This window comes from Zymoseptoria tritici, chromosome 5 (assembly GCF_000219625.1).
Source record: "Zymoseptoria tritici IPO323 chromosome 5, whole genome shotgun sequence".
Classification (NCBI taxonomy): Eukaryota; Fungi; Ascomycota; class Dothideomycetes; order Mycosphaerellales; family Mycosphaerellaceae; genus Zymoseptoria; species Zymoseptoria tritici.
In genome coordinates, this window is record NC_018214.1 from 564,579 (window position 1) to 588,560 (window position 23,982).

At 54.5% G+C, this 23,982-nt stretch overlaps 6 protein-coding genes across 6 annotated transcripts; 2 read left to right on the top strand and 4 right to left on the bottom strand.

Moving 5' to 3' along the window:
* Positions 1–361: 361 nt before the first annotated feature.
* Positions 362–5,181, bottom strand: MYCGRDRAFT_41717 (phytochrome-like histidine kinase PHY1p; the record flags this gene model as incomplete). The annotated part of the gene is made up of 4 exons (XM_003852686.1): positions 362–904; positions 964–1,777; positions 1,877–4,645; positions 4,739–5,181. The coding sequence occupies 4 exons, from the start codon at positions 5,179–5,181 to the stop codon at positions 362–364; spliced, it is 4,569 nt and encodes a 1,522-aa protein (XP_003852734.1).
* A 1,870-nt stretch (positions 5,182–7,051) lies between these two features.
* Positions 7,052–8,569, top strand: MYCGRDRAFT_42063 (uncharacterized protein; the record flags this gene model as incomplete). Its single annotated transcript, XM_003852038.1, has 1 exon — positions 7,052–8,569. One exon carries the CDS (start codon positions 7,052–7,054, stop codon positions 8,567–8,569), a length of 1,518 nt encoding a protein of 505 aa, XP_003852086.1.
* A 1,590-nt stretch (positions 8,570–10,159) lies between these two features.
* MYCGRDRAFT_93041 (uncharacterized protein) lies at positions 10,160–10,762 on the bottom strand (the record flags this gene model as incomplete). The annotated part of the gene is made up of 1 exon (XM_003852685.1): positions 10,160–10,762. The coding sequence occupies one exon, from the start codon at positions 10,760–10,762 to the stop codon at positions 10,160–10,162; it is 603 nt and encodes a 200-aa protein (XP_003852733.1).
* A 2,827-nt stretch (positions 10,763–13,589) lies between these two features.
* On the bottom strand, positions 13,590–16,128 carry PCK1 (phosphoenolpyruvate carboxykinase [ATP]; the record flags this gene model as incomplete). The annotated part of the gene is made up of 5 exons (XM_003852684.1): positions 13,590–14,727; positions 14,781–15,120; positions 15,497–15,697; positions 15,781–15,856; positions 15,922–16,128. 5 exons carry the CDS (start codon positions 15,975–15,977, stop codon positions 13,727–13,729), a joined length of 1,674 nt encoding a protein of 557 aa, XP_003852732.1.
* A 799-nt stretch (positions 16,129–16,927) lies between these two features.
* MYCGRDRAFT_93043 (uncharacterized protein) lies at positions 16,928–20,694 on the bottom strand (the record flags this gene model as incomplete). Its single annotated transcript, XM_003852683.1, has 3 exons — positions 16,928–16,997; positions 17,244–20,488; positions 20,566–20,694. 3 exons carry the CDS (start codon positions 20,692–20,694, stop codon positions 16,928–16,930), a joined length of 3,444 nt encoding a protein of 1,147 aa, XP_003852731.1.
* A 931-nt stretch (positions 20,695–21,625) lies between these two features.
* Positions 21,626–23,151, top strand: GTR (glucosaminyltransferase; the record flags this gene model as incomplete). The annotated part of the gene is made up of 2 exons (XM_003852039.1): positions 21,626–22,705; positions 22,759–23,151. 2 exons carry the CDS (start codon positions 21,626–21,628, stop codon positions 23,149–23,151), a joined length of 1,473 nt encoding a protein of 490 aa, XP_003852087.1.
* Between the last annotated feature and the right edge of the window lie 831 nt (positions 23,152–23,982).

Below are 23,982 nucleotides of genomic sequence, written 5' to 3' on the forward strand. Positions count from 1 at the left end.
CCAGACCACACACGACGTACAGCGCCGCGGTCCGGCAATCTTTCAGTCCTGCTTGGCCCTCTCTATCCTCATCATCCTTTCTCTATCCATTCATTCGTTCAATGCATCTGTACAAAATCCCAGGGAGTTATCCATATCCTTTCCATGCCCATTTCCAATCGCAAAAGTCGAATGCTTGACTTTCCCAAATTCCTCCTCCAGGGCTACTGTAAGCCATGATGATGCTGCTGCCTTTTTCTCTGTGGCGGTCTCTCAACTGGAGAGTTGCTGTTCCTGCTACCCGTCCACCCGTTTCATGCAATGCGATCCTCTCGAGTCGTGGTGATTCCAGGTCCAAATCCTTCTGATCCCATCAGCCTCTTCACCCCTCCTTCCCACCCCCCTCCTCTCTCCCCTCCTTCTGCACAGCCAACAACCTCTCCTGCTCCCGACTCTGCGTACTCACATGTTCCTCCTTCCCCTCCGGACCATCACTAACAGCCGCAATTTTCACACCCTCACTCGGCTTGCTCACCGGCGGGCGTTCACTCGGCTTCAAATCCACCTTTTCCCCCACCACATCCTCTCTCCTCTCCTCCGCCTTCTTCCCTTCCTCGAACCATCCTCCTCGTTCCCATCCTCCCGCACGATACAGATTTTCCCTCCGGACTTGCGGGTCGACGATGCCTTCCATGATTTCGGATAAGCGAGGGAAGGAGATGGGTTTGAGGATCCAGCCGTCGAAGCCGGTGCGGATGTAAGTTTGGAGGTTGCGTTCTTCGAGGGAGGCGGAGACGGCGATGATGGGGACGCGGCCGTTGAGTGCGGCGCGGGGGGAGAGGACGGGTGTGGGGGAGGGGGTCGGGTGGGTTGTTTCGAAGGAGCGGATCATTTTGCCGGAGGTGAGGCCATCGACGATTGGCATCTGAGAATTCGATGTTAGTATGCCATGGAGTTTGAAATTGGATGATGGTCAAGACTCACCTGCATATCCATCAGGACAATATCAAACTGTCCCGGATTATCACAGTACATGCTGCTACACTCCTCACCATTAACCGTCAACACGACCTCATGCCCCAGTTTCTCTAGCCTCTTCTTCATTATGCGACTATTGACAGGATCGTCTTCCGCCACCAGAACACGCATGTGATGCGTGTCCAGTCGCGGACTTTCACCGTCCTTGGAAGATGCATTAGCCGATGGCGGTTCTTCCAACAAGGTTGTGGACAGCAGAGCGCGTTCGTGGGCAGCAGGTGAGCGAAAGCCGTCGTCTTTGGGAGAATCCAGGCCTGCATGGTCGGGTATCCTGATAGATCGGACCGGTGTGCCTTGGTCAGTGACCATGGACTCGCCGGGTTTGCTTGGCGACGAGGAAGGGCGGCTCGTAGTGGCCAATTTTTGACTGCGCATGTGGTCCGGCACGGGTGCGACTTCAATACTCCTCGGCCGGTGTTTCAGTGGGGAGGTGATTGAGTTGCCGCCGCTGCCTGCTGTGCTATGGCGCTTGCTCAACATTGGACGGGCAGACATGGTGTTTCCACGACTAGTGGATCGATGCACAGATCCATCCTGCCAGCCTTCCACGCGATGTGGTTCCTGGATCGCCTCGATAAGGCGGTCGGCTTCGGATATGGCGCTGCGGTTGGACGATTTTGACATGGCGCTGCGGGCGGAGAGCATGCTGTTCAGACTCTTCTTACTCTGGAACGAGTCTCTGCTGGACTTGCGAGAGAGACCAGTGCTCGCGCCGCCGCCTTGGACTTCGGCGGAGTTGCGGCGAGCAGGTAACGTTCCGCTGGAGCTGCGTTCGATGAGCGTCATCATGCCTTCAGTGTCGCCCGTGGGAGGTGTCGTGACGGTGGCCGTAGCAGAGGAGCCGGATCCGGAGCCGCACCCTTGGCCTGAGGTGTTGAGGGAAGAGGTTTGCTCATTCATGGGAGTAGCGGAGCCCACAGAAGAAGTGCCTTCATCGATTCGTTTCTGCCCTTCTTCAGGTTCAGGAAGGTCGAAGGGAAATTGTATCACGAAGCGAGAGCCCTTGCCTTCTTCAGATTTGAGGCGTAGCTGCCCATTCATGTTGCGGATGATTCTTGCCACGACTGCGAGGCCAAGACCGAGCGTCCGACCTTCTCCCGACTTGCTGTCTTCGGATCTAAGGCTCTTGGAGTCCGGATCAGCCGCCGTCAGAAGCTGGTCGGACGACATCTGCACCTGCTCAAGATCGCGGAAGAGAGCATCCAGCTTCTTGGAGTTCATGCCACATCCCGTGTCGGCGACGCTGATTTCCACATCAACATGTTCAGGAGACTCTCGAGATGCGACATACATCTCAATGGTCACTCCTCCCTCGACGGTGTTTTGGATGGCGTTGGCGGTAACATTGCTGATAGCCTGCCTAACCCTCCTCTGGTCACCGATGACCGGCGAGGTCAGACCCGACAGATCTTGGACGTTGTATGTGATGTTCTTCCTTCTCGCATCACCTTTGAACATGTCTGTGGCTTCGAACAATGTCGCTCCGAGATCAAAGACCTCATCTTTGACAAGCTCGCCGCCCTCCTCGGTCTTGGTGAGATCGAGGAGATCGTTGATGACGTAAATCAACGACTTGGATGCCGAGTGAGACTTGGTGAGGTTGTCTCTCGTCTCTTGGTCCAGACTGCCCTCCATTGCGATTTCCAGATAGTTGATGATGGCGTTGAGAGGTGTTCTGACCTCATGCGCAGAATTGGCCAGCAGCAGCTTGGTAAGCTGGCTGTTCTGTAGCGCGGCCTCTTTCTGCCTCCAGACTTCGATGAATTTGCCGTATACCAGACACAGTACAGCTGCAGTTTCGATCTCTTCCTCGGACCATTCGCGACACTTGCCCACGACCGTCTCACTCCATGTCTTGAAACTTTTCCTCGGTTCGAGGTATCCCTCCGTACCCTCTTTGATGAACTTTTCGTAAGGGTTGCCGGCCCATTTCACCTCTCTCAGCTGGCCTCTGCGGAAGAACACAATGAAGTCTTGCCCGCCCGCAGACAGCGGCACGAGCAACAGGCCAGCAATCTCGGTGAATCCAGGTGTATAGCGAAGGTCAGGGAAATCACCCGCAATGTCCTGCGAAGTCATGACATTCGTGATGCAACGCATTCGGAGATATTCGAGCATCGCAAGAGCTTCTTGGGTGTGTTCGACGTTACCCATGATTTTGGTCTCGCCGTGAATAGATAGGAGGCCGAAGTCGGCGTCAAAGAGCTTGAGAAGATCCTCTGAAGAAGCTATGATGTAGCCGGAAGGGTTGGCTTGGGTCGGCACGGTGTTGATGAGCTTCCTCGCCTGCAATCGTGATGCGTATGACAGTCGTTCAATGTTTCGTGATGCCGAGTCGCCAACAAGACGGCACATCTTGCGGATGGGAAAGGATACGCGCATGCCTCTTGGACCGTAAGTGTGACATGCTATTAATCCCCACAGTTCGTCGAAGGCGTTGATCGAGATGGACATGGACGATCTCACGGCCATGTTCGCGAGGTATTTCAGATGAATAGGCGACATCGCTCGTAGGTAGGAGTATGTGAGATCCAAGGGCGTTTCCAGATCCTCCACTGTTCGACAAACCAGACGTGCGGTTTCCTGATCTCGATCGTACAGCATGCGGACCTTGTTCACCTTGTAGAGTTCTCGAGCCTGCTTGGGAATATCCGAGGCTGGGAAATTGAGGCCTTTGTAAAGATCCTTGGTCGCCCGAGGATCAATCAGTTCCGTTACGACCCTGCCGTTCCAGCTGTGGTCGAATTGGTATATCATGACACGATGGAAACCAGTGAGTTCTTTGATGACGCCGACCAAGATCTTGAGGAACGATTCAAGAGTTGGCGCCGCGGCCAATTGCTCCTGCACTTGGGACATGATGTTGAAGACTTCCATGGCCGCCGCCTCGCCCTTCCGCTTTCGAGCGCTCCTCAGCACGCGCAAAGGCTTACTGGTATTGTGCGTGCTCTCCACCAGCTCTTCTTCCGTGGGCTGGCTGTTGAGAGTATCTTCTGGAGGTTCGGGTGTAGAGTCATTCGGCGCCTGCAGTGGATTCAGCTGATCGTCTTCCAGCTCGAATTCGCAAATGACGAGATCGGGATTGGCTTCGTTGATATGCATCGCACACCAGAACTTCTGGTTCTTCTTTTGAGGCGATCGAATGGACAAGGTAAAGACCTCCGGGCCATTGACGACAACATCCGCATCTTCATCCCGGATGAAGTCCACGTGGTCGAGAAGATTGTCCGCTTGTTCTTCGGAGAGAATGTCTGTAAAACTCTCCAGAGCGAACAGTTGCATGGGAGAGTATCCGATCAACCGCTTGCAGTTCTCACTGACCACTCTCACAATGAGCTTGCCTTCCTGCTGCTCTTCCAGCGCGATGAGAAGACCGAAGCCCTGCACGGCGCCGGGGATGTGGATGGGCTCATCCTCGCATCTTTGCAGTGTATCTCCATCTCGTCCTGTGATGATAGCATGACCACCCTCTGACACAACATGCTTGAAACGTGCGGTGACGTGAGGGCCTACCTCGTCCAAACTTGTTGTCCCACTCTTAATGGATGTCGATCGGATCGGGGCGGGTCTTTCGCTCGGTTTGTCGCTCTGAGCCTGAGATTGTCCAGACTTCTGAGATTGGGTATCGCTGCCACCGTCTCCGGTCATCATGTCGCTGAAGACGTGTGGCTGTTGTCGCGTTCCCGCTGGTGTGGGTGGTTGGGGAGTACGGGGCATAGACGCAGTCGTGGACGTACTGGCCTGTCTGTCGGTCCGTTGCGATCGTGGATGATCTCCCGACGTTCGCGGCGAGGCTATTCGATCCGCACTGCTCTGTCTCGTTCGTCCAGGTGTAGTCGCATGCTCAATCCCGGCGTTCGTTGACATGCGACGGGCGTTGCTGGCGGAACCAAAGTACTCGTGTCGCTCACCCCTCGCGCCAGGCGTAGGATTAGGATCCATTGAAACGACAGATCTGATAGGGTATACTCGATCGACAGCCTCGGGACTGAGCTGTCCGTCCGTGGAGATGGGTGCTGGCCGGCTCCTGTTGTCTTGATTGAAACCCTGAAAGGGCTCTTGCACCAAATTTGGCCTGACACGGGTAGGCGACTGATCCTCAGGTGCGGCGACATCGCTGCTCGGGTCGATGTCCTTGTGGTCGGAGCGCTCCTGCTCCGACATGTTCGATGTGGCGAAGGAGATGCCGTAAGCGGATTCCTTCGGTGAATGCACACGAGATGGGATTGCGGCTAATACGCTCCCATTGACACCGAGGGTCGGTACACTATCGTCGGGTGTGCTCCTTTTGCGAGATGTTTGCTCCCTCCCGAGTGACTCGCGGGAGATTCGATTGACGACCTAAAAGCCGTATACTCGTCACCAAGTACTGCAAGATCGCGTCGTATGCATCAAATCCCACTCTTTCCTCCTGTTATCAGGCGTGCCCGGTGGTGCGTCGTGCTCGGTCGGGTAGTGAAGGCGACGATACACTCGGTGATGTTGATGCGGAGATGGCGCGATCGACGGAGTGAAGCTCGGAGGCAACTGCGGTGGAGGAACCTCGAAGGAGCGTGGGTGCACGTGGATCGGGAGGGGACTGATCGAGACCCAGCGGACAGGTATTCGGCGGCGTGTAAGAATATGGGGTGTAGGGTCGGAGAGGCGTGCGATGGAGCGGTAGACGAAAGCGGCGTGCAGTGGACACCCAAGAGCCGGAATAAGGTTGACGCTACGACATTTATGCAAGACAGGCGACGGGAAGAAACCGATGTCACGTTTATTGAGCGTGATGTCCACGCGTTGTTGATCAATCAGAGGGCCGCGGACAGGGTTAGGCTCACTGTCGGCTTCGTGAATCTTCCCCTCACAGTTTTGAAGATGCTGGATGACGAAGAGTGGACAGGGAACGGAGGTCGTAGCGAGATCAGAGGCAGGGGAAGAGAGTCTGAATTTGAACGGACAACAAGACATGAGTGGACGGCGGAGATGCTTAACCGAAAAAGCACGACTTTTCCTCGAACAGGGCTGAGTGTCCCCGAGAATCCATCGTGGCGTATATGATGATACTGGCTGGGATTATTCGAACGGTGGAGAACGGAGTGGCGTTTCTTGACCAGGATCTGGCAGGGAGTGGATGCATCTATACGTGGACAGTCGGATACCTACCGTATAGGAGAGGAGCACGGCTTGATGGCTTCCATTCAAGCGTTGCTGCAATGAAACGGGATCATTTCCACCTTGCGGACAAAGAAGGACATGGACCTCCTATGAGCGAGTAAGGTAAGTTGAACTCATCATCATTACCAATGCTGTTTCGTGCCATTGGATGTGAGTCGGCGGACAGAACTCCGCCGTTCAGCCTCGATCTCAAACTCTATCATCCGATCAGCCACGATTTGCATTCGGGGCCAAAGTATGTGAACAATGGTGATTGTAGCAGAAGGTTCACCTTTAAGCTTAACATCCTGTGACACATGGTCGTGTATGTCCGTGGTAATACTCGACGAGCACTGCCTTAACTCGTTGATCTACCATGTACTAAGCTATGTCCACTTCCAGGACCTCTGCTACCTCCTACCGACCTTGGAACCTCGCGAGCCAATACGAGGTCGCTGACTAGCCCGCGTGCCATCGGCCTATCGTCATTATTGGCCGTTGTTCTTACCTTACTTGAGCCGACTTTACGCTTGAACTTCTTGCTGTTGCACCATCACACCTGCATCGACTCCCTTCTTCACACGCAGGCGACCCTATTGCTGCTCCCCGCATGTCCTCACTCCCTATGCACACCTCATAACAGCCACCACCCGCCTGCCACGACTTCACCATGGCAGAATCTCCGCCTCCGCCCGACGACCTGCTCCCGCGCTTCGACATGCACAAAAGTCGCGAGATGAATATCGTCTTCGTCTCGACCGGCTGTGCCGACTCCCGCATCATCTCAAACCTCCTCCCGCGCATCGCCATGCTACCCGATGTCTCCGTCCGCGCCGTGCTCGACACCGCCTTCCGCGGGCAAGACTTTATCCGCGCCTCATCTTCATGTCTGACCATGCCCAATGCTACGCGTCGGTGCAGTGTGAGAGATGTCGCCGAGATTGAGCAAGAGGCTGCAGAACTGTGCGAGTGGGCGAATCTGCTCGTGCTGGCTCCTATTGACGCCAACAACCTCGCCAAAATGCTGCATGGACAAACGGATAATCTCTTGCTGGAACTGCTGCGTGGGTGGGATGTGTCGAAGAAAATCCTCCTCCTCCCTGGCATGTCGTCTGCGATGTGGGAGAATCCCATGACGAAGAAGCAGCTCACCAAGATTCGTAGGAAGTGGAATTGGGTACAAGTGCTGCAGCCGATGCTGTGGAATTTTGTCAAGGACGAAAAAAAGCTGGTATCATGGGAGGCTACAAGTGAACTGGTGGACGCCATTCGCAATCAGGTGGACTTGATGAATATTGGATCAGGGCTAGAGTTGTCACCCAGCAAGCGCTACGCCTTCTCTCACACTGGCAACGGTGCCACAAGTCGGCTTCCAGACGAACTCTGGACCATGATCTTCGACTACACTAACGACTGGGAGCTCGCACAAACCTTGCACATCTTCACCAATATCCCACCACCCTCCGAGTGGGCTTCTCATGTCACACCACAAGGTCCTTCGAACTACATGGAAGCTCTTGAACTCACCATCCTCCGCGGCCAGCTCTCCGACGTCAAACACTTCATCGCTACGCACTCCGTCCCACGCTGGCTTTCCAAACTCTGCATTCGCTTGATCATGCGTTTCGCCATGACACCTCTCCTCGCTCACCTCGAAGCCGCGCACAAAGATCTCTTCTGGGCCACCTTCGGCCACACTTTCCTCCCAGATAAAGCCTCCTCCATCTTCGGCGCGACGGAAATCCTCGAGTTCTGGCGGACCTCGCCCTCTTTTCTCACAAAAGAGTACAACGTCGAAGCTCTCGATGGCGCTTCCCGAGCGGGGTTTGTGCACGTCCTCGAATGGTGGCAACACTCCGGCTTGCCACTGAAATTTACGGAAGCCGCTCTCGAACAGGCTTCCTCGCAGGGCCACATTGCGGTCCTAGAATGGTGGAGATCTCAATCCACCTCGCACGATGACTCCAAGTCCACCGTCGCCGACTCGTCCAAAGTTCGCCTGAAGCCCGGCAAGTCTATCTGCTACGCCACTCAAAACGGCCACACGGATGTCGTGCGCTGGTGGTTATCCTCCGGCATCGCCTTTCCACATGAAGAAACCGTCGCCAAATTGGCTTCTACCCACGGACACGTCGACATCTTATCAGCGTGGCACGAAGCGAAAGGCAGCAAGATGATCTTCGACAACCAGGTCTTAGTCGGCGCCACAAAATCTGGCAACGTGAGTGTTCTCGAGTGGTGGCGACGATCGGGACTGAAAGTGGAGTACAAGACTTGCGATGTGGAGGAGGCATTGGAGGACGGAGACGAGGGACTCAGGGGAATGGAGGTGAGGAAGTGGTGGGCGCGGAATGGGCTGAATCTGGGCGTTGGGACGAGCGAGTGGATGAAGACCAAGGTTTTGAACGGGTGATGATGTGTTTCGGCTTGGGTGGCATTTGTTTGGAGTTTTGAGCGTGGCGTTGGGTTCTCTTTTCGCTTTTGTGGGATCCCTCCGACATGGACATTTGATGGGATGGCGTTTGGTTGGAGGCATGGCAAGTGGAGTTTTCTAAGCGGGAAGTGTAAGAGGACACCTTCTTTACTTTCTTCCCTTTTGTGTGGCATTTATGGGCGCTATTGATTAGAATGTGATAGAACGAAGCTTTGGGCAAAAGCCTGCGGACCATCCTGATCGCCATCCGTCTCACTCTTCGCTTTGGAGAACCACTGCGTGGTTCATCACTAGCTGGACGGCGGACTCGCGGGCCGTGATTGCTATCGCTCCTTTTCACTTCCCATCCCGCTGGTGTTCAGTCTGATCGTTCTGCTTCTTTCCAGCACCCTCTGTCCGGTACGGAGAATGAAGTACTCAAGACGATCCTCCTCATCTATGATGGCCGTGTGCACTTTTCCCACGAAAGACCAGGACTCGCGGACCTTTCTCCCACTGGTCTTTCGCTTCGGTCAATCTTCTGCATACCTGGTTTTCTCTCTGGCCACTCTCGACCTGCTCTGCACTGGCGCGAGCCTCGCTGTTTTCCAGTTCATGGACCGTTGGACCCTGGCCTAGCACCACGCAAGACAAGATCGAACGTGATCTGACCCGCCACTTCCTCTTCTTCTCCGTCTATCCGCACACTTGGTCCCTGATCCAGCACCTCGTCCGCTGCCCTCAAGATTTTAACAAACTCCCGCGCCTGCTCAAACGTCCAACTCGCGCTCCCACTAACATCAACACGGACCAGATTCAATTTCAGCGGATCGGACCCCTCCTTTTGCAGAACTTTGCTCATCGCGTCGAGCACCTGCCCGATACGGATGAGCACGGCGGCATGGACTCGGGCGTGTCTGAGTTCTGACGGGCCGATGAGGTTGTTTTCCGCGGCTGATATTGCTGGGCGCAGAAGAGCGCGTGCGGCGCGTCGACAGGATAGGGAGGAGGCTGAGCATTCGGCGGCTTTGGCGGTGAAGATGGTGGGTTGGGTGGGGTTGGGGGTGGGATGGTTGTTCTGTGTGGTGTTCGACATTGCGGAATGTGAGTGTTGACAGATTGGGCGGATGCTTGGGCGAGGGGAGGAGGGGAGGTAGGTGCGTTGAAGGTAGGTGGTACGTGGATGAGGCGAGCGGAGAGGAGAAGACTGATGGGAGCTGGATTAAGGAGATCGGGTGAGGTTACGTGGATTGTAAGTCAAGGATCGAGACACAGCGGGAGAAGAGACGAGACGAGCGCTTCACTTGGTCGATCTTCCGATTGCCATTCACCTACACCCGAGCTTGGACTGAGACATGCAGCGTGGAAAATTGGCTGCAGGTATCGTTTCTGCGCACGAAACCCTCATGCTACGACGATGCTACCGATGCTTTCCCAAACCATGCCGCAAACCACGCGCTTCCCGTACCATCTGGCTATGCGTCTGCATCCCGATTCGCCGCGACGGTTCCGCATGCCAAACCTCCTTACCACTTCCATCTTGCTCCTGCGCTGACTTCCGCGATTCCTATTTGCCTTTCGAAGCTCCCGTCACTTCCCCTGAAGATCTTCCGTGGCCGCTCCTGCTTGCTTCTCGGTGTCGTCCAAGCTATTAGCACGAACTGCCAGAGCCTCCACCAGAGAGTCCACTTCCTTCTTCTCAGCTTCCTTGGTCTGCTGACCCAGGGTATCGGCCTCCAGCGCCTCCCCCGCCATTTCCTTGTTGTTCTGGTTGAGATTCGCGGTCAGAGCGTCGAGGTCTACCGGCAACCCGTCAACGATCACCGCCTGCCCAGAGTCCGTATCTGACAGCCCGACAGAAGTCCCCTCAACGACAGCTTTGAAAGGCATACGGGGTGACGCAATGACCGCGCCGATCAATTCGTGCATCTGACTGCCTCGAGTGGCTTTGCCAAGCGCGCGCATCAACTCTCCGAAAATGATGCTGTTTGTCTCCGTTGTAGCAGTGACGGCGATGTTGAAGGCGCGAACCATGTAGCCGAAGGCAGATTGCTCGCCTTGGATCATAAGGCTCAGCTTCGCGAGGTCAGCGGAACCATCAGATTCGATGTGCTCAATGTGCGCTTGGAGCGTGCGGATCTGCTCTGCGGCTTCGCGGAGCAGCTGGGCCGTGGTCTGCTCGGAATCGGACATGTTTGTATGGTTGACTGTCGAAGTTCGATGGTGGTAGTGAAGTTGTTGCTGATGGACGATGCACTTGTCTTGATGTGTTGAGTGGTGAAGATGATGGCCGAGCGTTCGAGGATGAGGAAGTGAAGTTGAAGTTGAGGTGAAGTGAAGTGAAGTGAAAAATGGATGGAAGCCTGAAAAGCAGAGGCTACGAGCAAATGCAGTGAGCCCATCTGCATGATACGGTAATGTGGAAAGGAATTGATTCGCATTGAGCAGACTGTCTTTGCGTTGACGTTTGAGACGGCATGTGCTACGTTTCCTGCAAGTTCTCTTCGGCTCAATCTGTACTGAATCCTCTCGTGTCCACACTCATCGTGTCTACGCTGTCCCTTTCCAGTCGTGATCTCAAACGGAGCAGCGCTGTACTCCGTGACATGGTCATCTCCGCTCGAATGAGATCCTTCTATCCCTTTTTGATAGACCCATGAAAACCGCTCATCTTCTCCTCATCCTCCTCAATGCGTCAATGCAATCGCTCAACTTTTCAGCTTCAACTTCCAATCTTCATCAGTAGAATCATTCAGATCATTCAGTAGCACTTCTCCGTCCTCAACACGGCGACGCACTTGCTTCGCCTCTCAATGAGTGTTCTCTTGAGTCTCACTCCCCTGACCTTGAGCCTCAATCTGCTCCGCGCGCAGCTTTAAAGCCTTGCCCAACGCTTGCGCCGTAGCAATCTGCACTTGGCGAGCCAATACATGAGTGCCATCTTCAATCGAATCCCTGACCGCTGCGTTCATGTCGGTGAAACCCCCCACGATTTCCTGGAGCACTTCGACATCCATGTCCGCAACGTCTCTCGTGAAGATTCTCGTTTCCTGAACACCATTCGTCACATGAGGGGATGTCGAGCAAGGTGCTGGACAATTCGTGCGCAAGTCTGGCTTTGGTAATGAGCTTGTTGGACTCTTCTTTGGCTTGGTCGAGTTCCTGCGGGCTGATGTTGGTCTTGTTCAGAGCGTTCTGTATGATTAGCGCGGAGTGTTCCATAAGATCGAAGGCGCGTTTCTCTGCTTCGACAGCACAGTAAACCAGATGCGTGGCCGCGGGTGTTTGGTTTGTGCTCATTGCCCCGAGCTTCTCTGCCGCTTCACGGAGTAGGCTGGCGGTCGTTTGCTCGGATGGGTTGGTCGCCATCTTCGATCGGGAATGTTGATAGATGGTGAATGAAGAATGGTGGAGATTTCGGTTTGGTGTGTGAAGAAGAGAAAGGAAAGACCAGCGCGGAGGGTAAGGGGTACTAAATAAGGGAAGAGTTTCCAGTATACGTGAGCGCCCTGGTGAAATGTCAAAAGTGAATTGCCGCGGGTGAATTTCGATCGATGGAGAAGGACGTGAATTGAAAGAACAAGGAAAATGTTAAGGATAGACCAGCACCAACTTACTGGTACACTAGCGGAGTAAAGGTGAATGAAAGTCGGCAAGCATCGAGCTTTCCCTTAGTGACCATTCGTTCTGCTTCCCTGTCCGAGATTCTCCCTTGTGCGCCACTCGTATCGCCAGTGTGCATCCTTGCCCAGCTGATCGTGAAGAGCAGAAGTGGCAGCATGATCCGACTGCTTCTCCAGCTCAGAGCGCCATGAGCAGCATGATTGCGAGAGTCGTCATTCGACTCAACGGAGCCATCAAGCTCATGCATCGTACCTCTCATCTTCCGCACCACAACGGCGTATTCCATCCCATGCTACTCCTGCTCACCTTCCAAGGATCCCGTCCCATCGCTATCGAGCCGCTCCGTCTGCTCCTGAGCTTCTTTTTCGCCGCCGCGCAGGTTACCATCACAACCACTCAAAACTGCATTCACCATAGAAGACTTCCCTGCCCCAGCAGGGCCCATGACCGACCGAACTCCGATTTGAGGGTAATACCCCAGAGCCAGTCCGTCGAGCCGCGTGGAATCTGCATCTCAAGTCCCCAACTTCTTCATGACTTCATCAAAGCGCCGCCCTGCATCGTCGTTGGAGAGCTTCGCAATGTTCGCATTCATCCTCTCGATCTCTTCGACGTCCTGAGCGCGCAGCCTCAGAGCTCCGCTCAACTCCGCCATCCTCACGAAGTCATCGTCCTCCCGCAGCGGCTTCTTCCCCTCTTCCTTGCCCGATTCTCTCGCGGCCCGCTTCTCTGCAGAGACAGAGTCAACATACGCCGCAATGTCGTCATTCTCCGCATTCGCAAGCTCATTGTTCAAAACATCGCCCTTCTCCGCAAATCCCACCGCCAACAGGGGGGAGTCCAGCATCGTATCGCCGAGTCTGTCCAGAAGTGTGCTTTTGGTGGCGAGCTGAGTCGATGTGGTCATGGCCTGTTCCCATTTTTGGGCACTCATGTTGTGTCTGATCATCGCTTCGTGGAGAGTGTTTGCTGATCGTTGGGATAAGGCGAGGGCGATTTTTTCGGCGCCGAGGGCTTCGGTGAGGAGGGTTTTTGCCGCTTCCAGCTGTGTGTTGTGTTCTCTGAGATTGTCGATTTGGATCGCTGCTTCGCGGAGCAAGTCGGCTGTCGTTTGCTCGGAGGGATTGTCTGCCATGCCTGAATGTGTCGCTTGCTGGATGAGATGTTGGCAGGGAACGACTTGTCCGGAGAGGGTGTGGTTCGAGAAAGAAGAAGAAAATGAAATCTCAAATGACAACGAATGAAGTGAAGTGCGCCAAGGAGTCCGTTTGTTACATGTTGCAGGCGGAGCGCAGTATCACATGTCAACAAGAGAGTGAACAAGTCAGATGGCGAGACGGCCGTGGAGAATAAGATGAGAGACAGGAAGATTGAGGAAGGAAAAGGGGCATATCTTCAATGTCATTCCTTGCATTCTTTCCAAAAAGTACATATGTGCAAAAACGCTCAACTCCCATCTTGTCTTTCCCAACATATCTTCTCTTCTTCTTCTTCTTCTTCTTTCTTCCCTGTACATCACATGCTCTTCTCCCTCTATACCTGAGGTCCAGCCTTAATAACCTCCTCAGTAGCTTCCGAGCTATACTTCTTGAAATTCTCATTGAACAGCTCCGCAAGCTTGGTAACTTCTTCCTTGAAGTCCGCGGTTCCAGTCCAGCTCTTCTCCGGGTTAAGGAGCTCATCCGGAACATTCGGGCAAGACTTGGGCACCTGCAGGTTGAAAGTCGTGTACGTCTCGTACTCCGCCTTCGCCAGCTCACCACTGTGAACAGCATCCAAAATCGCCCTCGTGTACTTCAACGGACACCTCTTTCCACCAGTAGCCGCACCCGCACCCGTCCAGCCGGTGTTCAACAACCACGCATTGGTGTTGTGCTGCGACATCTTCTCGGCCAACATCTTTGCGTACCTCATCGGGTGCAGCGCCAAGAAGGGCTGCGCGAAACACGACGAGAAGGTCGCTTGAGGCTCGGTGACGCCCTGCTCGGTACCCGCCATCTTGGAGGTGTAACCGGAGATGAAGTGGAACATGGTCTGCGCAGAGTCGAGCTTCGAGATGGGAGGCAGGACACCGCGGGCGTCGCAGGTGAGGAGGACGATGTTGGTGGGGTGGGAGGTGGAGAGGCAAGGGATCTTGGTGTTCTCAATGTACTCAATCGGGTACGCGCAGCGGGTGTTCTCCGTCAAGGTGGTGTCATTGTAGTCGACGGTACGAGTCTCTGGGTCGAACACGACGTTTTCAAGGATAGAGCCGAACTTGATGGCGTTGAAAATGTCGGGTTCCGTCTCGGCGGAGAGGCCGATGCACTTGGCGTAGCAGCCGCCTTCGATGTTGAAGACGCCCTTGTCGGACCAGCAGTGCTCGTCGTCGCCGATCAAGGCGCGCTTGGGGTCCGCGGAGAGGGTGGTCTTGCCGGTTCCCGAGAGGCCGAAGAAGACGGTCACGTCGCCGTTGGAGCCTTCGTTGGCGGAGGAGTGGAGGGTGAGGACGTTGTGCTTGACGGGCATCTCGTAGAAGAGGACGGTGAAGATTCCTGAGATGTTGTCAGTTTCTGGATATTTTGATTCGGGTATTGCATCTCCTCACCCTTCTTCATCTCTCCAGCGTACTCAGTACCCAGAATAACCATCTCCTTCTCCTGGAAGTTGATCGACACGGATGTGTTCGAGGTCATACCCGTAGTGTATCGGTTAGCCGGGAAAGCACCCGCGTTGTAGATGACATAGTCCGGGTGAAAGTGCTCCAACTCTTTCCTCGACGGGCGAATCAACATGTTGTACATGAACAGAGCATGGTAAGCACGAGCGCACACCACACGGACATTGATGCGGTAGCGCTCGTCCCAGCCGGCGAAGCCATCGATGACATAGATACGGTTGCGGGTGTTGAGGTAGTCCAGGGCGCGCTCGCGGTTGATGTGCCAGACCTAGAGATGAGGAGATGGAGTGTCAGCGATATTTCCCTCATTGTTCTTTTTGGCATGTGACAATTGCAGGGATGGGTGAAGTCGAAAGCCCGATCGGACCCGACTGCGGGGCATCTGCGCGTGGAATATGTGGGGTACGAGCTCCGTCTCGGGTCTCGGGTTCGGGCTCGGCTAATGCGAGGGGGGAATGACGTTCCGCCCGCTTTGCTTGCCCCGCCAAAATCGCGTGAAGAAGAAACAATCCAGACTGCTCCATGTGAGAGCTGTTTCACCTCGGCGTGCCAGAAAATGGCCAGAGGATGAGATGTGAAGACAATGCAAGCGGTGTGTGAAGATAGAGGGGCTTCTCCCATCTGCAATGGCAGAAGAGACTCACCTCGGGTGTCATGGGCTTGTTGACAGGTCCCCACCAAATGTCACTCTCAGAACCCTCCTCCTTCACAATACGCTTGTCCGAAGGTGAGCGTCCAGTCTTGGCTCCGGAGTATGCGGACAAAGCACCGGTCGAGGTGATGGCGGAACCCGTCTCGTAGACCAATGCATCTTCGTAGAGGGCGGCGACGGAGGGGTTGGCGATCTGTGAGGGGAAAAGGAGAATAGGTTAGCCATGTCCGTCGTCCACAAGGTGGATCGAAGCAACTCGGCCTCGGCTGGGCTTACAATGGCGACACGGTCGTAGTCAATGTGGGCGCGGTCGTGGAGCTCCTCCTCGAGCTCAGTGTGCTCGGCACGAGGTCTGGAGTAAAATGGTCAGCTCGCCGGAACGACAAACATCCAACACAGCGATGAGCTTGAACATACGCAACACCACCCGGGTGCAGGGCAGTCTTGTTGACGCGAGTCTGATCCGAAGTCATGGTGACGGTGGAGTGGAGATGTGTATTGCTGTGGTCTTGCTTTCTTTCTTGCGGAGCTCTTTGTGTGTTCAAGACGAAAGCTCTCGTGCAACGTGAATTCGCTATTCAAAAGTTTCAGGTATCAGAGTGGAGAGAAGAAGAGGAGAGGAAGTTGAACCGTCACGATATTCTCGAGAGCGGCAGACCGGTTGCTTAAGACGCTCCAGGGCCGGACTGCTTTCCCTCGGAAGCTCATGCAAATGGAACTAGGAATCGTGTTGACTAAGAAGCGCTCGATGGCTGTGATTGGTTGAATTTGTCTCATGGTAAGAACTGCTCGGGCACAGGTCCCGTCCGCGCCCGAACTTTGCGGAACGATTCGGGCGAACGTGGACATGGCCAGGTATCGAGGAACTGCCGGTCTAGGCTTGAGCCGGGGCCGTGCAATTGCCAGATATTCACTCTGTCTGTTGTCTACAATCTTCATATGTGGGCAAATAAATGCCTCTCCACCTCGTCGTTCAGCGAGTACCTTAATTACTCGCTACAACGATCATCGCTAACAGCAACGAGCCGAGCATCAGACCTCGAAGAACGGACGTCATTCCACAGGCGGGGCAGCTTCAGCTTTCAGACGTCTTAGGTCGCAACACTGTCACGTTTCGATTATTCATAGCCTCCTCCTTGAGCCGCGCCAACCACGCGGCTGTGACGCTTGCAAGGGTTAGAACTATATTCCCTGCTCTGCTTGGCAAACAGTTCGCTCGGCGGCAACAGTTCGGCTTGGAAGCTCGAGGCTCGGTCATAACCGAATGCTATCCTCTGCTTTCATTCACATGCGAATGACAACACCTCTACAAGCGTGTGACGAAGCTGAGTGTCCTCACCGCTAGGGTTGCGGTATCTCTGCTCAAGTCCACCATAAGCCTCAGCTGACAACAATACCTCCAGTAGCTTTCCCTCCAACGTCATCATCGATCGTTGTAGGTGCATTCGCGCTTTTCGGCCATGAGGAAGTCAAATGTGAGCGGCAACGCGGGTCTGGAGAAGAATCTGGGGTCTCCAGCTTCCTCCCTTCCCAAAAGAGCTTAATCCTGACTTCGTTGGCTCGACCTTTACATTATTCCTTTGAGCCTCAGGCTCCCCGGTGGGTGGAATACAGGACTCTTAAAAGCAATAGCATTCATCTCACGATCTGCGTGAGCCTACTCTGATCTTCATCACCTCGAGCATCACCTCTCTTCCCAGAAGCCTGACTGACCTCCTCCCTTCACCAAGTTCACTCACCCTCCCTTCGCCGGACTCCTCCCCTCCACCCCACCAATCCTCACAGCCCCCCTAGCCGGAGTCCCCGGCGCACTCGACATCGGCGTCCCTCCCTCTCCAACCATCTTAACCGGCACCTTAAAATCCGTCGCCCGACCCTTCAACCAAATCTCATCCATAATCCTCTCCAACACCCCCGCCTCCAAAAACTCCTCATACTTCCTCCACAATTTCAGCGCCGTCCTCGCGTCTTCAATACTGTCGTGTCCCTTTTCTTCACTCTGCTGGATATCCTCCCCCAACACCGTCCAGGCGAGGAATCGAAGGGAGAGTTTACGGCGACCGCGCGAGCCGAGGGAGAAGAGGTCTTGTGTGTCGATGACTTGCGCTTCGGGGACGTGGATGTTGATGATGCGGAAGTCGGAGGATAAGCCGTGTCCGATGAATACCGCCCCGAGGTTGAGCAGCACCCAGAGTTTTTTGTAGACTTCTTTCAGACAGACGAGTTCGAAGCGGGATTGTCCGGGCGTGAGATCACCCGCGTGCAAGCCCGAGTAGCGGGTGAGGTAGTCGTCGATCGGGTCCTCGATGGAGATATAGTCGTCGATGAAGGGGAGTTCTGCATCCTCGCCTGCACCCCTCAGAACGGAGACGCGAGCGAGAGCGCTGCGGGCAGGTCGCGTCATGCGGCGGGAACCCGTAGCGTCGACATCGATTTCTTCGCGGAGGAGACGGACGAACTCGGCGTCGATGGCGACGTGGGTTGTGGAGGGGTCGGTGAGCGGGGTGGAAGGGGTGAGAGGGCGGCAGGAGAGGGCGGGTTGGGTCGGGCTGCGGTAGAGGACTGCGGGGTCGATGGAGGACTTCCAGGTGGAGTCGAGGGAGTGGGAGTGGGTTTTGGCTTGGTAGGTTATGACGGAAGGGAGTTTCCATTGAGGGTTGAAGTGGAGGGCTTCGTCTGGAGGGAGTTTGGAGACGAGGAAGTCGTTGAAGAGATGCCAGTTGGACTTTTGGGTGGGGTCCGGGTCGGCTAGGCCGACGTCGATGGTGGCGACGAGGTGGGATTTTTCGTTGTCGCTGGTTTTGACGTCGACTACGATGCCGACGAGTTCGTAGACGGTGATGTTAAATTGGCCCCGTTGGAGGTGGAGTTGCAGGTCTTGTCCTTCGTAGCAGAAGAAGCGTCCGTTGTTGACGATGACGCCGATTTCTCTGGGGAGGAAGCCTGGAGTTCCCCAAAGCTGGCGTGAGTCCGGTGTTGTTATGGCGGCGTTTAACATCAAGACTGCGGGAAGGCAGTGGATTGCTCGATGCGACACCATGCCTTTATAGCCATTGCAGCGTAGACACCATCCCCTGTGCTGACTGTGCCTTTCAATCGACCCTTTCAATATCTGTGAGAAGTACTGGCGGATGTTGCGATGCTTCGGCTTGGGTGGGTAATATAAATCGTGACTATACCACACCTTATCCATGCGGCTTTCGTAGCTGCAGTGTGCGCATTGGGTGAAGTCCAGCCCGATGGTGCCGAACGCAAGATGGAAGTGATCTAGAGATGGCGCGACCCATTTGAAGTTGTCCTCCATGCGCTGCATCAGAAAGCGATTCAAATTCTGCATCATCGTGGTGAGTGGGGTGTTTGTGGAGACCTCTTCGAGCACGTTTTGTGCGGCAGCATCGGGCTGTCTGCTGAGTGTTCGGAGAAAGTTGGTCGCTTGGCAATTCGGCCCTCTTGCTTTCTCCAGCATGTCAATGAGGAATCCGAGCTCGCAAAAGAGGCAGTTCTCCAGCCTGCAGTCTTTCGCAGTATGCTGAAGGGATAGATTTCTCGCCACGGCTGTAAATCGGAAGATTTGTAGCAACGAATTCGCATAGGAGTTGACAATGTGAGTCTCCAGTCCGGCATACTTCGTCTTGTTGTAGTATCGGAAGTCAAAATCTTCCACTCCGAATTTGCTGTATTTGATTTCGACGATCCGGTAGAGAAACTTGACGTCCGAAGCAGCTGCACCGTCTAGCTTGAGGTTGTCCAGTGCCTTGAGGATGTCTTCGCTCATTCGTCGATCAGGTTTATCAGCCGCATCTTCAGGGCGAGGCTTTTCGCTAAGGAATTTGGGTGCTGCGAGAGGATCTGCGAGCTTTTGTTGGGCTCTTGGGTTGGCGGCCTCGTTACGACGGGTCTTCCTCGGATTTGGCCCAACTCTACCATAGTCGAACGTGCGAAAGGTGCTCTCGAGCGGATCTGGTCGGGCAGCGGGCATGCCGACCTGGTGAAGCAGACTGTTTGGCCAACCAGAAAGCAGGGTCTCTCTGTAATACGGCATCCCGATCATGTTGAGAGGCACGTCGTTAGACCAATCTAGATGTTTCGATGTTCCGCTCGCATCTGCAAACTCTGTCGGTCTGCTGTACTCGGTGAACTGCAGCTTCGATGGCGATCCCCACAGAACCAAATCAGAATTGCTGTCCGCCAAAGCAAATCCCTTTCCAGAAGGCATGAGTTCCAGACCCGCGAACTGGACATCGAAGGAGTTGACGTATCGCATTGAGGGCATGTCTGGGTTTTGTATGTCGATTGAATGTATAAGTCCAGATTGCGATACAACGATGCATGTCGAGGTCAGCTTTGGATGCAGCCGAACGTACGCCGCACCGGACTGAAATGGAACTGGAGGAGCCGGCTTTTGAGCTTTCAAGTCAAAGACTCGCACCAATCTCTCCAATGCAAGACCTTGATACTGCATCTGCGCCCATCCACAAGTCAAAAGGTAATCCCCTCTCGCGTCCATATCGTTGACAGTGCCAGCATATGCCTTCCAACTGTGGACGGATGACAATGTCTTCGGGTCCAGAAGATGAATAGACCCATCGTGAGATGCGGCGCATATGTGTTGACTGGCATATTTCATCAAGGTGTAAGGGATTGGGTTCGTAGGCGTGATCGTCTCGGTGACAATACCCTTCTCAACATCGATGCGGTACATCTGCGACTGACATCCAGCAACCACGAGCTCGTCGGCGTCTCGACTGGTGAAGCTCATGCATCGCAGGTCGGTCATACCAGCATGCGAAATGTGCCATTGTGCAAGTCCTCGGCGCGAGGACATGTGGATGCTTTTCGAAGAAACTGTGATCACACCCTTGTCGCAGAAGAGAAATTGTTTAATCGGAGCATTTCCTGGAGCGCCTCGAGGAGCACTGCTGACATGTCCTCGATACGATGTGTACTTTTGCAACTCCGTGCCGTAGTAAGACGTCACTTTGCCCTGATGGTAGATCAGCACAAGCTCGGCGCCCTCAACGTGTGGTCGCTGGAGCGAAGCACGCGATGGTTTCGACTCACATGCTCGTTTCCAGCCCACAACAATTCCTGCAATGGGTCGAAAGCAAACGCGCTGAGGTGAGATGGCGGAGCATTGTGAACCGGGCTCGACAGTCCTATCCGGGTGGCCTCATTCCAGTCGGCCTCCATCGCGTCAATTGATCTGCTCCTCTACCCGGCCACATCTCCGAATGGATCAATACATCAACAAGTGCGGTAAACGCCCAAGATTTGGCTGTGAAGCGGCCGTACTTCGAGGATGAGGTCAGGCAAGGCCTATTTGTGTTTAAACTTGGCGCCGGCGCGGTCGCTTCGGCCCGCCCGGCAGCATGAATGAACGTCTCGGAGCCGGCTCGCTCCCTTTTCTTCCATCATCTGCCAACTTTTTCATCTCAACCAATTTCTTTGCGAACGTTGTTCAGCAAGCTTATAAGGCTACGATGATGCTTGATGCCGTTATGCTATGCGGCTTGCCTCCGTGAGCCACGGTCGAAGAGCAGATTTGCTCATGACTAGCAAGCGGCTCCCCATGGGCGAATCGTCAAATCAATCAGGGCCATGATCCTGCACAACCCGATTCACGAAATCACCACGCGACCACGACGCGGTTCGGCGCTTAATTCAGGCTCTTTATCCGGCCCCCTTTGTGGCACTCAGTATGTACTACCAGCCGCTTCCATCGTGTGTTTCGGGATGCACTTTTCCGCCTCCGGTGAAGATGTCGTCTTTACGACTGGCTTTCTGTGAGATTCGGCGTGGATTGGAGACAATGTGGCGACGTGAGTATACTATTTCACAGTCAATTCTGACATTCATCCCTTGCTTGCTGTGCGTGACTTGAGCCCTTATCGCATTCCAGCGCTGCGAATCCTTTGACATGGGTCCGGAGGAAGCGGCGGAGGATCAACGCGCATGGCTTGGCGCCACTACCGAGATGCGGGAGTGGACCTGCCTCCACAGAGCAAGTTTGTTTGCGCATCCTTTGATAAATGACTCGTCTTACCTCATTTGCCTCATTCTTTGCTCTCTGCGCCATTTGACAGGAAATGCCCTTTCACCTCGAACCTCAGCTGCGGTCGACATGACGCGCAGAGCCCTTTGGCAGATATGTCTGAGCATTGCAGTCATCTGCAGTGCCACGATCGCCCTGCTGTTCTGGACGGACGTGCCGCTGAAGACCATCGGATTTCCTGGAAAACAACACAATGACGAAAAAAAGAATCCGACTTCAAAATACTATTCATTCAGAACATATTCAGCATTCGGTACATCGATCAACGACACCACCTCCAAATCTGCCACGCGAGAGCAGCTCTGCGAGCATTTCCCGAAGGCGTTGCTCCGCGACATCCAGCCAGTCTTAAAGGTTGGCCATGGAGTCGTCCAGACTCGCGCGCGGAATTCCCTCAATAGTTGCTCCGCCTGCATTGATGACCTGCTGATATTCTCCGACTTCGACGAAGAGCTGGAAGGACGGCCAATCATCAACGTCATTTCAGATCTTCCCGCCGAGCATCAGGAGCAAGAACAGCTCATTCCCTGGAAAGCTATGAATGGCCTTCCAGTGAACGGCTCTATGATGGACCCGGAGATAACCGGCAGACAAGGGTGGGAGCTGGACAAGTTCAAGTTCTTGCTAAGTATCAGCCGCGCATGGCGCATGCGGCCCGAGAAGAGGTGGTACGTCTTCTATGAAGGCGACACCTTCGTCGTCTGGGACAACGTATTTCGATGGCTGGCGAACTTCGACCCAGACACACCGCAATATTTTGGAAGCCCATCTCCAGGACGCGAGGACAAGGGTGAGCGGGTATGGTTTGCAAATGGTGGGCCAGGCTACATCATTAGCCGAGCAGCTATGAGGAGACTCGTGAAGAATGACTTCGACAAGACGACCGGCGAGTATTTGGGAAGCAAATTTACCGAGAATCATTGGGGAGATGTGCTTACAGACTGCTGCGGAGATTCTGTGCTTGGCTGGGCTCTTTGGCAAGAGCAAGTCAGGATTAGTGGCGTGTGGCCATCCATGAACCCACATCCGCTCCACGGCGTTCCTTTCTCAGATCAGCATTGGTGTCAGCCTGTGATGAGCATGCACAAAGTGCATGAGAAGGATATGGTGGATTTGTGGCGGTGGGAATGGGCACATCGCGATTTCAAGGTATACATTTTGATCACTCCTAGTGACACACTCCATCTAATATTATCTCACAGCGCCCTTTCCTATACCGTGATCTCGCATTATCCTATCTCAACCTCACCACCATGCAACGACGAAACAACTGGGACAACGCCGCCTGGGATGGCTTCGACGCACCCGCCGATGCACCACACGTCTCTGCCGACTCTTGCGAATCAGCATGTAACAGTCATGGAGGCTGCTTTCAGTGGACTTATCACCGTCGGCGTTGCACTTTTGTACGATCGTTCCGCCTCGGAGATGCAAAGGAGCCGACCACGCCAGAGCCGGAGACGGATGGTGAATGGACGGCCGAAGACCAGCAATTCATCGCCGGATGGGACACCAAGTCTATTGCGAAGTGGGCGGATGAGCGGCCGTGCAAGGAGATTCAGTGGCTGAGGCCTAGTATCTCGAGGATTATATGACGAACTGACATGCCTTCTGGAACGATTGAAAACTCAAACATGAGCTCGAGCACTCTGGTGTATGCTTTGAGGAGTCACTGCGGCATCGGGATAAGCCTAAGCCACCTGGCCATATCCACGAGGCTTGCGACCTCGAACCGCAGAACGATCCATTGAGATTCGCCGCTTTGCGTGCCTCCACGCACTCTGTTTTTGAGGCGACTCGCGGTCAGCGGCCGTGGACTGCATGCCAGACCCCGAGACTTCTCCGCTGGCCATTGGTCCAAGGCACGAAAGCATTTCGGATGCAAGCACCAGCAGATGCAGGACTTTCTTCTGAGCATCGACGTATCCACGGACCATGATGACCTGTGGGCACGATGGCGATGAGCCTTTTTCATGTCTCCGAGAGAACACCTATCACCACCCAACCGCTGTTATACGAGATATCCTCGTCTGAGTCTTGGACTTTGATGGTCTGCGAGAAAGGTGCGATGGGCAGGCATGAGGGTTATACAGTACACTGTTCGTCACTCCTCGCTCTCTGCCTCTTCGTTCCTTGAGTCACCAGGAAACGATACCATGACTACTGCCTGCCGGGTACTACATCATCACTCATTCTCCACAACACCATCACGCGTCTCACCTCGCCACAATGCGCCCCACCATCGCCGTCGGCCTCTTCGTCCTCTCAGAACTCCTGCCATCCGCTATGGGCACATGCTTCACAATGTGCGTTAACCTAAACCAGCTCTCGAAAGCCACAAGGCTGACCTCTCCCCGCTTCCACCACAGTTGCGACTGTTGCTACAACACAACAGTAAGATCCCGAGACTGCTCGAGGAGTCTTCA